The sequence below is a fragment of the Anser anser genome, assembly GCF_964211835.1.
Source record: "Anser anser genome assembly, chromosome: 3".
NCBI lineage: Eukaryota > Metazoa > Chordata > Aves > Anseriformes > Anatidae > Anser > Anser anser.
Window position 1 is genome coordinate 85,818,180 of NC_139722.1, and position 15,357 is coordinate 85,833,536.

At 45.3% G+C, this 15,357-nt stretch overlaps 2 protein-coding genes and 1 long non-coding RNA gene across 10 annotated transcripts in view; 2 read left to right on the forward strand and 1 right to left on the reverse strand.

The window, feature by feature from the left end:
* Positions 1-77: 77 nt before the first annotated feature.
* On the forward strand, positions 78-9,222 carry LOC310898124. The gene is made up of 3 exons (XR_014582976.1): positions 78-2,538; positions 3,272-3,358; positions 8,291-9,222. It is a non-coding gene; the product is annotated as an uncharacterized lncRNA (long non-coding RNA).
* DPY30 (dpy-30 histone methyltransferase complex regulatory subunit) lies at positions 6,875-14,938 on the reverse strand. Of its 4 annotated transcripts, XM_083832604.1 has the most exons (6): positions 14,810-14,938; positions 12,109-12,171; positions 10,641-10,712; positions 10,511-10,558; positions 9,229-9,371; positions 6,875-7,163 (listed from the first exon to the last, which is right to left on the reverse strand). In XM_083832604.1, exons 3-6 carry the CDS (start codon positions 10,674-10,676, stop codon positions 7,091-7,093), a joined length of 300 nt encoding a protein of 99 aa, XP_083688730.1. In that variant the 5' UTR covers positions 10,677-10,712; positions 12,109-12,171; positions 14,810-14,938; the 3' UTR covers positions 6,875-7,090. The 4 variants fall into 4 exon arrangements, with proteins under 4 accessions (XP_083688730.1, XP_083688729.1, XP_083688728.1 ...); XM_083832603.1 differs by lacking the exon at positions 12,109-12,171 and having other exon boundaries at positions 14,810-14,828; XM_083832602.1 differs by lacking the exons at positions 12,109-12,171; positions 14,810-14,938 and adding an exon at positions 10,870-10,931.
* SPAST (spastin) overlaps positions 14,497-15,357 on the forward strand; it is a 37,218-nt gene continuing 36,357 nt past the window's right edge. For 2 of the 5 annotated variants that reach the window (XM_083832582.1, XM_083832585.1), the window contains exon 1: positions 14,499-15,038. In XM_083832582.1, the coding sequence (XP_083688708.1) occupies positions 14,612-15,038 (427 nt within the window). In that variant the 5' untranslated portion in view covers positions 14,499-14,611. Of the gene's footprint in view, positions 15,039-15,357 lie in introns of all 5 variants that reach the window. The other 3 variants (XM_083832584.1, XM_083832583.1, XM_083832581.1) reach the window with 3 other exon arrangements.

A 15,357-nucleotide genomic window follows, 5' to 3' on the forward strand; every position in this document is an offset into this window, starting at 1 on the left:
GAGGGGGAGAAGGAGGAGGGGGGGGGGGGCGGCGCGGGCCGGAGGCGCTGGGCCCGCGGGGGCCCGGGGGGGGCGCGGGGACAAAGCCCGGGGCCGCCGCCGCCGCCGCCAACTCCGCGCCTGGCGGGTGGGGGACGCGCAGCGAGGGAGGCCGCGGCCGCCGCTGGGTTTGGCCCCGCTCGGCTGCCGTGCGCTAGGGGCCGCGCGGGCGCCGCGCCCCCATTGGGCACCAAAGCAAAAGGCTCGCCGCCATTGGCCGCCGGCCCCCGGAGCGCCCGCCCAGCGCCGTGACGGGACCGGGATGGAGCGGCGGCACCGCGCGGGGGAGGGAGGAGGGGGGGGGGGGGAAGGAGGCGGGGCCCGGAAGGGAGAGCCGCTCTCGGATTGGCCGGCCGCGTTGCCGTGGTTGCCGCTTCTGCCCCGCTGATTGGCCGGGCCGTGTCTCCGTGCGGCAAGGGAAGATTACGGGCGGGGGTCAGATGAGGGGAGGCCGGGCGGGGGCTGAGGGGAAGCCCCGCCCCGTGCTCACCCCCCCCCCCCCCGCGCTGTGCACGCGCGGCGGCCGTTACCGTCAGCGTTACCGTTATAGTCACTGTTACCGCTACCGTTACAGTCACCGTTACCGTTACCGCAGTGCCCTGCCACTCCGTCCCCGCCACTGCCGTATATTACCCATTACCGGCAGTGAACCCGGCCCCGGGCGCGAGGCGGGGCCGGCCCCGGGCTGACCGGCGGTGGCGGGGCGGGCAGCGAGCTGCCGTCGTGCCCCGAGCGCCGCCCCGGCGGTGCCCGCAGCGCCTTTGTTCCGCGCTCGCCGGCATGCCTGGGCTGCCGGCCGCCTGGCCGAGGTGGCCCCGGCATCGCGGTGTAGCAGAGCTCCTTCTCTCGGGGTTTCCCTGCTGGCTGCCTTCATGGCTTCACCGCCAGGGACGGGCCATCGTTTCCCCAAAGGCCGAAAAAATAACGTTTTTCTGGAAAACACTGGGCTGGAGCTCCCCGTTTCTGAGCTAACCGTTCCTTTCCTACCTGTTCTTATCCGTACATTTACATCTTTGCTACTATGGCAAGCAGCGAGGGCTGCGGGAGTACATTTGTGTAGAAGTCTCCGATTATTCTCAGCTTAATCCTTCCCCACCCTGTACATTTTTTATTAGCCCGGTGAATGGACTGCTGCCATGGAGACGTCAAGCTCAGCTCAAAATAGCTAATAAGGCAGAATTAGAAAGGGGAGCATGGCCGGTTCAAAAGGGGGGAAGGGAAAAGGCAATTTTAGGCACCGGCGGATGAGACGCGGCCAGGAAAGAGGGAAGCCACACGGGGAGAGATGAAGGGCTCAGCCACGAAGACGCTGAGACAGTGATGCTTCCTGAGGGGGGAAATGTGGGGGCCAGCTCAGGCAACGTATCCTCCTTCTCTGCCATCCCACGTGCCATTTCATTTCCTTGAAAAGCCTTCCAACCAAGGTTATAAATGCATGCAAAATACAGAGCTTCTGTTATTTTTTTAAAAAGCAGAACAAAGGAAATACGGGGACAAAGGCACCGTGTGCAGTACGTCCTGAAGATCAGAAAGGCTCGTGCTGCAGAGAAGTGCTTGATGTCATTTTCGTTAGGGGGGATCCACCCATGACACAGGCCTCCCAGTGCAACTGGGGGGCGATAACAACCGGTCTCCGATGGATAACGTTTGTGGGTTGTCGTGAGGTAATGGGGACTGAATATCCCAGCAAACGCTGAATGGTTTCAGCAGCCTTCACTGCTCTATCTGTCCTTTCATTATTCCGTTGTTATTTTAAAAATAGTGCTTTGAGAAAGGTTCATGTGAATTATAACCGCTGCCTAGACTAGAAGCATTATCCTGCCTGACTGCTTTAACATAAAACTATTTTGGCAGTTAAAATTCTCATTTTTATAAATGGGAGTTATTTCTCAAATCTTTTACACAAACTTCAGTACCGAGAATATTTCCTGACCTGAATACTAAAACCTCAATAAAGTAAACTAAATAATATAGTTTTTACTCTATGGGGGAAAAATAAGAGTTGTGATTATATACCTACAAAAAAGGCCATGCCAGTGTATAATTCAAGTTTTCGATGCACTGTTGTCCCACAGTTCACCAAGAACAGTTTGAGGAGGCTGCTAGAAGGAATTCTATTTCAGAGGAATTAGAGGTTATTATTTTAATTATCTGGTATTTCTTTCTACCACTTACAGGAAGAGCTTCCATCTCCCTAAGCACTTCCTCTCCATTTACAGATAAGAATTTCCAAGTGGTAATCTAGAGCACATAATGAGTAAAAACATTGCTATCAGATTACAATTTCTGTATAGTAAGAGGCAAGCACCAATGCCACATAATCAAGCACCTTGTGTATTTCTAGACATTCAAATACACCCACATGCACTCTTGAGAGACACTGTTAATGTAATCACAGCAAGCAAATTATTTGCCTTTTCTTTACTGTAGGTCATAGATCATCTATCAGAGCTCTGCTGCCGTTTTCTGTGCCATTTTTACAGTCATATTACAATTTTGGTAAGTAAACACCCTTCTCACAGCCTTCTGAGTTTGTTTTGGGTTACAAGCATACTAGTTTCTGTAAGTGACTTTTTTCTGTTTTTACTGCATTTCTTTATGTAGTGTTTTTTGTTGTTGTTGATTTTCTTCTTCAGCTTGCCTTTTTAAATAATTCTTGGTTTTACTGTTGTCCTTCACCTTGGGATGGATTCCTTTTCTCCTTCTGCTTTCTTTTTAAGTTTCCTTCTCCCTTGCTTTTCTCATAAACTTTTACTTCCTTCAGTGTAGATGAGGTGTAGACTAGGATACAATCTTTACATAACATGAACATAATATCATTGTAGATGCAGAGGAATAAGTGCAGCTCAGTGTTAGCAGGTCAGAGAAAACAAAGGCTTTTTTCTAATACTTTGCTTGTGGCACATGCCACAAACGCTACAGTAGCCCGTTTTCTGGTGAATATTTGTCCTCTACTACCAACTGGCCCTGTACATTCAAAACCCAGTGAAACTGGAGGATATCCTCCTCAATTTGTACCTTTGCCTGCCAAAGCTTGTCATCCATAGTACTACAGGAGGCATTTCCAGTTTCCACTGGCAAGGCTGAAAGGAGGATTTTTTTTGTTCCATCATTCCCTATCACAGCTGGGCATAAGCAACATTCAGTGGTTAGTCTTCCGATTTGTGGTTTCTTCTTCATAAACATTTAATGATCACATCCTGATCATGAATTGTTTTTTTTTGTTTAACAGCTCATAAAGAGGCAGAAACAGACAAGCATGCAGCTCTTCAGGTAAAAAGAAGGCAGCGCTTGGCTTCCAGCTGCTCAGGACACAGAGGTATGGAAAATGTTCTAGCCACAGGCTGAGAACCTGGCCTCAGCTTTCAGGGAATGCTGTTGGAGCACGAGTTAGGTTGACAGATACTCCTGCTTTGTCTGCAATTATTTTGAGTGCCGTTTGTAGAAGGAGAGGTAACAGAAGCACTTGCCTGTTACATCACTTTCAATCATTTTTCTCTGATGTGCAGGGCAGAGCTGACGCAGTGCACAGGCAGATCCCTCAGGTCAGCATACCCTTTGAGCACAGACAACCGCCTCACATGTATTTCTGTTGGCAGCTTTTTCCTCACCTGGAAGAAAAGCCTGAAGGCAGTTGCTGCAAGAACAACTTGCCATTTAGAGTGCCCTTAGCATGCAGGGTTTCCTGGAGTAGCGTCCTGTGCCCAGCTTGGGTGGCAGGCACAACAGGTCTTCAGCTGGCCCAGCTTTCCATGTCTGTCGCTATCGTGTTCCTTGCTCTCATTGTCCCGTTGCACATGCTTCATTTTGCGTTCTTTCCTGTCATGCTTTTCACAACGTTTACTTCCCGTCTCCCTTCTCAGGAACCTGTTCACTGTCATTGTTACTCTATTTTTTTTTCCTCTTTCCAAACTGTCATTTCCAGCTGTCATTCTCCACTCGAGGAACCTGCTGTTCCTAGCAGTCCTTCCTTCTAGTATTAAAAGTAGGCCCCCCAAACTTCATACTCCTTACAAGGGAAACATTACCATTTCCCATATAACGCAATAGCATCTCAGCTCATGTAAGAGGGCAATATCCATCTTACAGATGCCTCCATGTACACCAGAGAAAAAGGTAGGCCATACACTCTCCAGCAGGAACTTCACAACCATCCAACAGACTTTTATCATTTTAGGTTCCTCGCAGAAAACTGGTTTATCACACTCAATTTTAAAGCCAGCTCCAGGAAGAGAGACAAAAGCGCATTGGGAAGAGGGGTATGGGACATTCCTGGTCAGTGTCACACTGGTACTGCTGTAAGCTTCCCTCTAGCTACTCACACACCATTTATATTTTAAGTCCTTACTTAAAACTTTATTTGAATAGTGAACACTAGCAGAAACTGTGTTGATTCTCTTTTCATCATAGTAAAATGCCTCTTGCTGTAACATCTGGCATTCTGTACTTCTGTGATCTAGGCTATGTAGTCACTCTTAAAATGAATTTTGACTACATGAAATTGAACAGGGAACACAAACCAAGGCTTGGCTAGGAATAATTTGTTACATAATTAGCGCAATGACAAGAGTAAATCAGGACCTGTATTCTATCAAGTATGGTAGGCATAGAGATTGTTCTCATGTTTCTTATCCAACCTGCTGTTTTCAGTTGCTTGCATCCGTCAGAATTTTTCCAATTTTTCATTTGTTTGAAAGCGGTCCTTTTATTTCTAGAAAGTCTGATGGGGAGAGAGCCTTGGATGTTCTTTTGATCAAACTGTATTCACAATAGCTACAGAACTTCAGAAAATTAAATAGATAGCTCTAAAAGCTGTACTGATCTTGGAGATAAGTTGGAGATGAAAAAATATTTGGCAAGTCAAACTGCATTTTTAGGTGACAACATGTTTCAGGATTCGAGAATGGAACCCTGCGATCAGTAAATCTTTTAACGTCATTACCTTGTGAGCCTGGCCTTTTCATTCTCTTGAGCTAGCCTAGATGGGAGAACAACAGCAGGTGACACACCAGAGAGCAGGTGACAAGAGCAGCGTACCCAACAGTGATGGTGACAGCCAAGTAGCTGGCGCACTGCTGGCAGGAACCGCTCACCTGAAGACTTGCACTAATGTTTAGAGGTTTTAGGTCCATCCAAGAGCTCTACAGAAAGCCACAGTGTTTTCAAGCTTTTGTAGAACTGCCGGGAGGATATTAACATAAGCTGAGAAAGCTGGTTGTGTTCTGCATTCAGGCAAGGCTGTATGTTCTAAGCAAATTGCTCTGTCTGCGTAAGATTAATGACTGAGCTCCTTCTTTTTGTAAGGCCTTGCATAAATTCTCAACATAGAAATTTGGGATCAGCATAATTTTTTTTTTCAGATTTGACAAGTCTTACAGCCTTGAGATGTTGTTACCAACAGATCAAACTCTGGAATGCCACTTTAGCAATAAAAATAGCAGTATCAAGTCTTTATGGTGTCTCCTTGTCTTCGCTTAAATGGTAGTATTCATTCCAGTAAGTCAAAACACTGTTAAAATCCTTTCTTTCAGTGTCTTTAAGTGTCAGTGTTTGATGGAGACTGTGTTCACCATAACACGATAGAATTAGTAACCTCGTTCCACAGTTTTTATGTTTTCCAAAATAGGAACGGGTTTGGGTTTGCAGTTTTCCTTCCTTTTTTTTGTTCCCCCATTTTACTCCTCTTGGACTACACTAATTCTGCAACTAATGCTGCAAATACACTACATATCTTTAACTTGTCACAGGCCCGATATGAGTTCTAAGCCTCTCTTTTGTGAATTTACGCATAGATTACTAAACAAATTATGCAGTCTTTAATCTTACACAGGAAAACCTCTAACTGTTGCAGCGATAATTTAATGTACAAGGTTTTTATATGCTTGCTACATTAAATCAATTAAGAAACACCGAATGGAGCTGGAAATGGTAAGATGTCAATGTTGAAGTTTATTTGAATAAAAAAAAATCAGGATGTTGATTAAATAAGTAACTTACGGAAGCCAAATTTACCATTTTGATGACTGTCAGACAAATTATGGTCATTGTGGTCTATTAAAAACTGGTCTATACTTAATCTGGATTCCAGTACCAAATGCTAATGAACATCAACTATACTTGTTACCTATTTCTGAAAAAAAAAAAAAAAGGAATTCTGAGGGCTGTGGCTAGTCCCTGCACACACATGCAAATAACCTAGTGAGCCTGTTTGCCAGCTACAACACTCCTATTTTCATAGCTTTGAGGGTATTTTTCCCACATTTTTTACTCTCTTAAGGTCTCAGACCTCCACTTCTATCTCAGAAAATACGTTAAGAATGGGAAACAAACCAAGCTGCAGTAGTAAACCTAAGGAAAAAAAAAAACAACAACCCAGAAGATTCAGTATTTTACTCGGTTAGATCAGGATTACGTCTGACAAAGAAAGAATGCACCAACTAGGATTAGCAGTACAGATAATTGAATTACATAATCGTAAGTCCCTTCAGCCTTTTTTTCTATATTTCAGTTAAATCCAGCACACCACACATGGGAGATCCATGACAAATGCTGAACAGCAAACCTCATTAATATAAGCATCTAAAATGATGGACACTGCAAGTGATCTGCAAGTTCTTTCTTCTCTATTTAATCAATCCATCTTCAAAATCACTTCTAACTATTTTTAATTAGTTTGCATTCTGTTTAGGTACCTTGCATGGGAAGGGCGCTATATAAAACCAAATTAAGTTATAGACACGATCACCAGCATGATTCCCATAACCAATTGTTGCTTTTTGTTTCACGCATTTGGGTGATGTATGCCCCGGGAATTACTCAGCCGTTCAGCCAGTAGTGCAGTTTCAGTACTTTATTTTCAAAGTCTTTTACTAGCTAGTTTAAAACAAGTGAACAAATGAAATGTAAAGTGTTTATTAAATAACTCAGAAGGTAAAGCAAATTGTGTGATTAAAAAAGACGTCACGTTTCTAAAGGGTTTTTACAGCAGAAAATAAATTGTAACCAATAAGCATTTCAGTCTAGCAGCCAAAATGTCCTCACTTTAGTGGAGTTAATTTCGGTCCTCAAATTGTGACTTGTTTTTTAAAAGATACGCTGCTAGAAATTCAATGGGATTTGGCGGTCTGTAAAGAAAAGTAAAGAAGTAATTATTTTTTGTTATATGAAACTAGGTAGCTGAATAACTAAATTACTTTCTCTGAAAAGCAACGTAACTCCTCTCAAACACTTGGAAGCACTGACTCAGGGATGGCCCAACTACCTAGACAAACCCACTAAGTTTCCAGTTTACATCTGGTCAGTAAGTTTTTAAGAAGTTTTTAAGTAAGATTTTAAGAAGGAACTGCTGGTTCCTTATTAAATACTAAAAGTCCTCAACCTGAAGCAAAAAGTTAAGTAGCTTAATTATGTGATCTGTGAAGAATCACCTCCTTTTGTTCATTTTGGATTTGCTACCTGGTAGCTTAATCTTATTACCATATAGAAGAGATTACAAAACAATAATAACTGACTGCAATCCATTGCAATCCAATTGCCTCCATGCTATTCATGATTTAACAGATTCCTAATATATTGTCGCTCAGAAATCCCTTTTCCAGGTTACAGCACTGTCTGTCCAGCCACTCTGTATACGGATGGCATTCCATACTTCTCACCACCTTGTCACTCCTTTCTCTTACTTTTTCACACTGTACTAGAATACAGGAGAATTGGAATTACACATAATATTCAAAATATAAGAAAGCTATATATTTAAATATCAACATGCTTGTTTGTACCCCTTCAAATTCTAAATCCTAGCATTCACAATTCTTTGATTGAGCAATGCACTGAAATTATTAACAGTTTAAAGATATTTTTCACAAGGGTAATGGTCACTTTATAAAGCTCACACGCAATGATTTAGAAATTGATCAACTTAGAAATACAACAGAACAGCCTACTCTGTAAAAACTCTGCCAGCATCATTAGTAAATGTTGTCAGCCACTTTTTCAAATTTTTACAAATGATCCTTTCCATGACTATACTGCTGAGCTTTGTTCACCATGGAAGTTCATCATTTACTTCTACCCTAGGTCTTGTATAGCACAGCGAGTTCCTCATCCATATAAAGGCTTTTCCTCATCCATATAAAGACTTTTTCATTAATCCCACAACAATCTACTCTCTTTAAAAGCCTTTCGTGACAGACTGTGTCAGAAGACTTCTGGAAATTTAAGTAGACTCTGTCATTTGGACTCCTGCTTACAGGTGCCTTTGGCTCCTTCAGTGAACATCAAGAGACTCATAAAAGTCGTGTTGATACCTCCCAAATGGCATTCAGTCTGCAGCACAACTCCCACAGCTGGCAACTGAAGATGGACATCCTGCCTCCAGGGCACCGTGTACCTTCCTCTTTTGCCTATTTAGCAGCCTGCACGATTAGTTCACAACTAATTCACAGCTCCTTCTGAGGTTAAGATGCTGCTCACTGTTCTTCTGCCTATAGGTAACAGTGAGGTGATTGTGGTCATCGCACCAGGTTTTGATGGTATTTCAGCAAAACGTAGAAATGGTTCGTATGCAGTGTGACTCACCAATAGTTCAGACAAATTCATTTGGATAAGGTGAACAACTGTTTGTTACTTTTGAAGAATTCACCTCTCCATTGACTGATGAGAGATTTGGGGCACCTTGCAGAAGAGCCTTTACTGAAAAGATTAATCATCAGTTTGCTTCTTATTGTGTTACAGACACAGCAGCGTCAGCCTCATCCATTAAAAGTGTTTTAAATCTTACTAAGTTGCACGTCAGGCTTGATTTGTCTTTGTTTCTTTCTTTTGAATGGCAAACAGAACTCTATCACCACACACCACTGAAATCTTGTTCAAAACTAGAACAACTTCTCTTGTTTTTGTAAGGTGAATTACGTGACAAGATTAATGAAAAATATTCTTTTCCCTCCAAAAACTTTACAGTAGCACACCTCACTGGAAGATAAGAAATTCATTGAATAACTCTTATGTTAAGTGAGAAGCACATCTTGCTGTGTTCGCTCACAGTATTTATGAACCTATTGTAAACAACCTCTTACAACCATGAAGCTAACAAGACCGTGTCTGGTGTGTGAGATCAGAAAAAGTTACATGCTACCCACACCTGAGACCTACTTTCTTCCTAAGAACAGAAGGAACATTTCAGAATCTTACCTCTCTTTTGCAAGAACAGCAAGTCCCTGTAGCAAGATAGGTACAACTGTCTGATCCAAGTAGGCACGCGTGGGTAATGACTGGAGATCCACCTTCTGCTTTGATGTTTTTTCTGCGTTTATTTTCTCATTTTCTACTATCCTCTGAAGGAGTAAGAAGTAAATGAACGTTGGTAACAGTGGCAAGATCTACTTTGAAGCGCAAGTGCAAATAATACCCACTTCTCTGCAAGTTCACTTAAAATAATTTCTTTACATCTTTTAAGAAAACTTAAGTGTGCAGTTTTCTTTGGACAAACCTAAACCAGAGGAGCCTTCTGCTTCATTCTTACATTTTGAGAGAACAATGTTAGGAAGTCCTAAGTTTAATATAAGCAGTCCCAGTTGAATGATTCCTGCACACATGCACTTCCAACACAAATGCTAAAAGCATCAGAAATTTAAGGGAAGTCTGACAGAAGAGACCCTGCTCTACTGAAGTACAGATGGATACTTTAAGATACACAAAATGCTTCCAAGCCTTTTGGTCAAAAGCCGCTGAATCATCTTAAAACTACTAACTGTAGCTAAAAAAAAAAAAGAAAAGGGATACCCTACCACTAACAGTGAACTAAATGTTTTCAACACAACAAACAGGGATCCACCAATATGTGACCAATGGATAGGGTTATGATTCAGTAATGGAAACTTAGGTATAAAGGCAAACAGTTTTCAGAGAGATCAGTAAAAAGGACATTTAAAAAGTTTCTGCACGACCTTAGCATACAATATGAGGTTATAATGGAGGAAGACAGGAGGCATTTCTCTAGTGAGCAGGAAATAAACATCACAGAGTAAATAAACACCTAACCCACGCTGTTACCAGGAGCAGCGAGACTGGATTGTTTCTACTCTCAGGATAAGTAATTAAAGCTAGCCTGAACTATTCTGATCCAATGTTCCTATTTACAAGAGTACCAAAGGAACTCCTTCGTTTGATAATTTCTTAGAAATGCCATCAACTCCTCCTATTCCCCTCCCTGTCATAAAAGTCTGTCTGGCTTTTTGTGGCATAACATGTTTATGGAACAGATAACCATCACAGGAGAGCTCCCAAAGAAATCTCATTAAAAGGTTCATGATTTGCCTCAGCAGCATTTACTACAAAGGAACCTGCCATCTCTTGGTGCAGTTTCCACCTCCCTTTCTTAGGAACATTATGCTTTAAGTTTAGCTTCAACGTTTTCACTCGTGATCAGGATTATGATTTCTGCTGTACTTTAGAGCAACAAAATCGCCGTTACCTCTACGTTTTCAGTGAGTCCGTACTCAGAATGGGGGTTTTCTGGAACCTGTAACACAGCACACGGTCAGCACGGCGCACACGCCGCTTGTACACACACAACAGGACGCACGCACCGAACAACACAATACCTGTGGCTGCCCCTCCATGATCTGCTCCGCCTCCATGACTGGAAACGTGGAAGCCGCTCGATACACGGGCACCTTGGGAGGCAACACAAGACCGGGCAGCGGGATGAGACGGGGACGAGAGCGCCGGCCGAGCGCTACGGCGCGGCAGCGGAGAGCGGCCGCCCGTGCTCCCCCACCAACGGCCCCGTCCCGCTCTCACCGCCGGGCCCAGCGCCCCCCCCCCGCCCACCGCGACTTGTTTTGGCCTCAGGGTAACGGTCGCTCCGGAGCCGCCGCCGCCGCGCGCATGCGCAAGGCGCAGCCCTGCCCACCCCCAGCGGGCGCTGCGAGGGGCGTCGCCCTGGGCGGGGCCTTCTCCCCTCTCAGCCCCGCCATTGGTACTAACAAGGCGTGTAACGAACGAGGCGGGGGAGGGACCTTCCCCGCTGCTCCCAAAGGAGCACCAGAGGAAGAAAGGAATCGTCGCGTTCTTGTTCGCTTATGCTCTAGAGTAACTGATTCTTAATGGTGATGAATCACAGAATCATCTAGGTTGGAAGAGACCTCCAAGATCACCGAGTCGAACCTCTGACCTAACACTAACAAGTCCTCCACTAAACCATATCACTAAGCTCTACATCTAAACGTCTTTTAAAGACCTCCAGGGATGGTGACTCAACCACCTCCCTGGGCAGCCCATTCCAATGCCTCACAACCCTTTCAGTAAAGAAGTTCTTCCTAATATCCAACCTAAACCTCCCCTGGCACAACTTTAGCCCATTCCCCCTCATCCTGTCACTAGGCACGTGGGAGAATAGACCAACCCCCACCTCGCTACAGCCTCCTTTAAGGTACCTGTAGAGAGCGATAAGGTCGCCCCTGAGCCTCCTCTTCTCCAGGCTGAACAAGCCCAGCTCCCTCAGCCGCTCCTCGTAAGACTTGTTCTCCAGACCCCTCACCAGCTTGGTCGCCCTTCTCTGGACTCGCTCGAGCACGTCCATGTCCTTCCTGTAGCGAGGGGCCCAAAACTGAACACAGTACTCGAGGTGCGGCCTCACCAGAGCCGAGTACAGGGGGACAATCACCTCCCTAGCCCTGCTGGCCACGCTGCTTCTTATGCAGGCCAGGATGCTGTTGGCCTTCTTGGCCACCTGGGCACACTGCTGGCTCATATTCAGCCGACTGTCCACCAACACTCCCAGGTCCTTCTCGGCCAGGCAGCTTTCCAGCCACTCATCTCCCAGCCTGTAGCTCTGCCTGGGGTTGTTGTGCCCCAGGTGCAGGACCTGGCACTTGGCCTTGTTTGAAATGAAGTGCATTTATACCTCTGAGTTTAAAATGGCCAACGGTAACAGGTTAGCAGAGCGATAAGCAGTATCAACAAACAGGGTGTAAGTGGTCTCAGGTTTGACACTGCAGGGCTTGGACAGGCTCCAGACCAGCACACTGTCTGTGTGCTGCTTTGGGAACCTAGTGCTGGCAACCACACCTCGTGTCGAGGAGGCCGGGTGGAAACACAGAAGGCAACATCCTGAGGTTGTTTTTCCGAACCCTAAAACAAAACAGGAATGCTTAAAAAAATTCCTCATGCAGAGGAGTGAGAGAGTAAGGGGTGAAGAGGTTGGAAGTTCTCTTCTATGAATTTTTCAATACGTTTTTTGTAGTATGTCAATGCTCAAACTATATGTGGAGTGCCTGAATTTGTTGTAGCAATGGCTACTAAGAAAACCAATTCTTTTACCCCTAATCGCCCCCATTTATACATTCTCTGTTCTGTTAGGGTTTTGCTCTAATAAATGTTAGTGCGAACAGGTTTCTAACCTCCTACGCAATGGTAAGTTTTGATGTCAGGGTAGCTGTACATTCTCTTTGCTACAACTGTGGTGATTGCTCCAATTTGTACATCTCGTGCTGAGGTACCACAGTCTATCTCTCCTGTATTTTGTCCTCGCGCTGCAGGCTGAGGCCTCCTCCTTCAGGGTGAAGTCACGTCAGATGGAAGAGCTGACCTAAGAGTTGCCCGCTCCCGAAAAAGAGGTCTCGCTTCTTCCCCCACCCTTTCCTGGTGTTCATTAGGAGCTCTGCTAAGGTAGGTCAACTCAGTAAGCCAACAGAAAACCATCCATTGTTCTGATTTGAGTTGGCTTTTTATTGGTTGTTTGTTTAAGGCTTTTTTAAAACGGTATTAATTTTATGCTAGATTAGTAGTGTATTCACTGAAATTGTCCATGAACTTAAAGCCAACTTAAAATAGGAGGGTAGGGTGATCAAACTGACTCACAGATCACTCGAGTATTTAATATTTGTAGTAGCAAATTGGTTTTGTAGGTTCTCACTAAAAGCATTACCATTTGTTTGCAATTCCTGACATGTCTACTTCTTAAACTGTGTTTTGACTTAACAAATTATTCCCCTAACAGGTCCATTGTTTAGTAGTATATAATTCTATTACTATGACAAAGACAGATGCCTTACAAAAGTTACATTCTTCTTCTTTTTTTTTTTTTTTTTTAATAACAGTACCTGAATAGATTGAGTAATCAGGGTTGTTTGAGACTTGTCCACAAACTCCTCCTGCCATTCCATCTGTCCTTTGATTTATTGGTAATATATTCCTTCGCTTTCTGTTCTGTTACTTTGCACAGAATTGGGTGACAGAGGCTGTAGGTGGATAGTCTGTCACATGGCTTACGGCACTTCATGTTTTTGAATGCTACAGAATAATAACGCTGCTTGAAGTTTCAGGAAGCTTATTGGTATTCCAAAATTTGTTAAAATTTTTAGGAAATTCAGTTTGTTAATGAGTAGTGCAATGAATAAATTCAATTTGATAATCAGTAAAGAAGTGTCCTTTACTGTTTTTTTTTTATTATTTCTTTTTTGGTTTTTTTTGAAGGAGAGGTGTACTAGGAGGATATAATAGTTACTGTTTGTGGTTATGGATAGATTGGAGAACACTTATAACAAAGTGTGTTTTTTTTTTTGATAGAAGCACGTCTTTCGTGACAAATACAGAAAATAAAATACTTAGTGAACATTATTGTGTTTTTTTTTTTCACTGAGGTTTACTTCAAGTGTCATGAATATTTTGTTACATGTTGTTGCATGTGTTAATTCTATATTTTATACGTTAACAGAATACTGTTTTTAAAATATTAAATTTATTAAAATATTAAATATTTGTTTATTTTTAAATATTTTATAAATATTTTTATAAAAATATATATTTAAATAGAATTTTAAAATAAATAAAAACTATAAAAATATTAAAATATTAAAAAAATATTTTTTAAATAAAGCTACCCTCCTCATTTGAGAAAAACAATACACGTTACCAGGAATATTTGTATGTGGCATCAGCAGACACGAAAGAAACATAGTTTAATAATAATTTAGCAAAAGAAGATTAAGACATTTGGGACAGTAGTCATTTGAATTTGGTGTGTCCCCTTAGTTATACCCTTCCCCTGCCCCTCCAATTCTGCGTTATAAAGTGGGGCAGGTGATGCACTGAACTAATTCCTATCTTCATAAGCCTTGGGGACAGACTAGATTACTACGTACAGTTCTGGGCTGTGGAAGGACGGCCTTTGGTTACGTGAAGTCCGTGCCTCAGTGCTTTATCTGTGGGACCGCTAGGGCGGGACTGCGGCGCAGAGGGGTTTGTGGTGGCAGCGAGTATGGCCGTAGCAAGAACACGAACAAGAATCTTGCTGGGGCGGCCGTGCCCGGGCCGACCCGTCCCGGCCTACAGCTCCCGTCAGGCCGCGCTCCGCCTCCCGCGGCCCCGCGCCGTCCCCGCGCCGCGAGGCATGCCGGGAGCTGTAGGCGCCCCGCGGCGCCATCCCCGCCTCCTATTGTGGCCCGGCCCGCGGCGCGCCGGCAAGGGCGGGGAGGGCGGAGGGGAGGGGGGGCGGTCGTCGGGGCGTCGCCGCCGCCGCCATGGCCGGTTGTTGTCAGTCGCTGGCAGCGGGGCATGGCGACGGCGGTGAATGAATTCCCCGGGCGGCCGAGGGAAGAAGAAGGGCTCAGCCGGCTGCGGCTCCGCGGCCTCCCCCTCCCCGCCGCCCGGGCCGGCTCCCCCCGTGCCGCCGGCGGGGGCGGCGGCGGCTGCAGCAGCGGCGTCCCCGTCCCCGTCCCCGTCCCGGTCCCGGTCGCCGCACAAGCGCAACCTGTACTACTTCTCCTACCCGCTCGTCGCCGCCTTCGCCCTGCTGCGCTTCGTCGCCTGCCAGCTGGGGCTGCTCCTCGCCTGGCTCTGCGAGCGCCTCTCCCGCGGCGCCCTCATGGCCGCCAAGGGCGGCGGGGCCGCGGCCGGCGGGGCCGAGCCCGGCGGGGCGGCCGAGAGGGTGCGGGCCTGCCACAAGCGGGCCTTCGAGTGCATCTCCGTGGCGCTGCGCATCGACGAGGACGAGAGAGGTAAGGCGGGCCCCCCGGGGCGGCCTGCGGGCAGCAGCAGCAGCCCCTTCTCCGGCAGCCGCTGCGCCTGTAACCTTCCACAAGCGTCCTCTTACAGCCACCATCACTGGACCGTGGGTGTTCGCTCTTAAATTAAATAGGAGTGAAGATGATGTGCCCATCTTTTTTTTTTTTTTCTTTTGTCCAAAGCGTTTCAAACCCCCCTAATAACAGTAGCAAACATAAGTGCGTTTAATTCAGCCATTCAGCCTAAATACAGCAGCACAGCATCCGAGAGGTAGCCTTGTGGGGCGTGCTGCGCCGGGCTTTTAAATTCTCT

Bases quoted from the DNA above. Each gene is read 5' to 3' on its own strand.
- DPY30 (XM_083832604.1), bottom strand. From the start codon at position 10,676: ATGGAGGCGGAGCAGATCATGGAGGGGCAGCCACAG. The intron at 10,559-10,640 runs GTATTGTGTTGT...GCTGTGTTACAG, and splicing joins TCATGGAGGGGCAGCCACAG to GTTCCAGAAAACCCCCATTC. The intron at 7,164-9,228 runs GTAAGATTCTGA...TTTTCTTTACAG, and splicing joins GCTGTTCTTGCAAAAGAGAG to ACCGCCAAATCCCATTGAAT.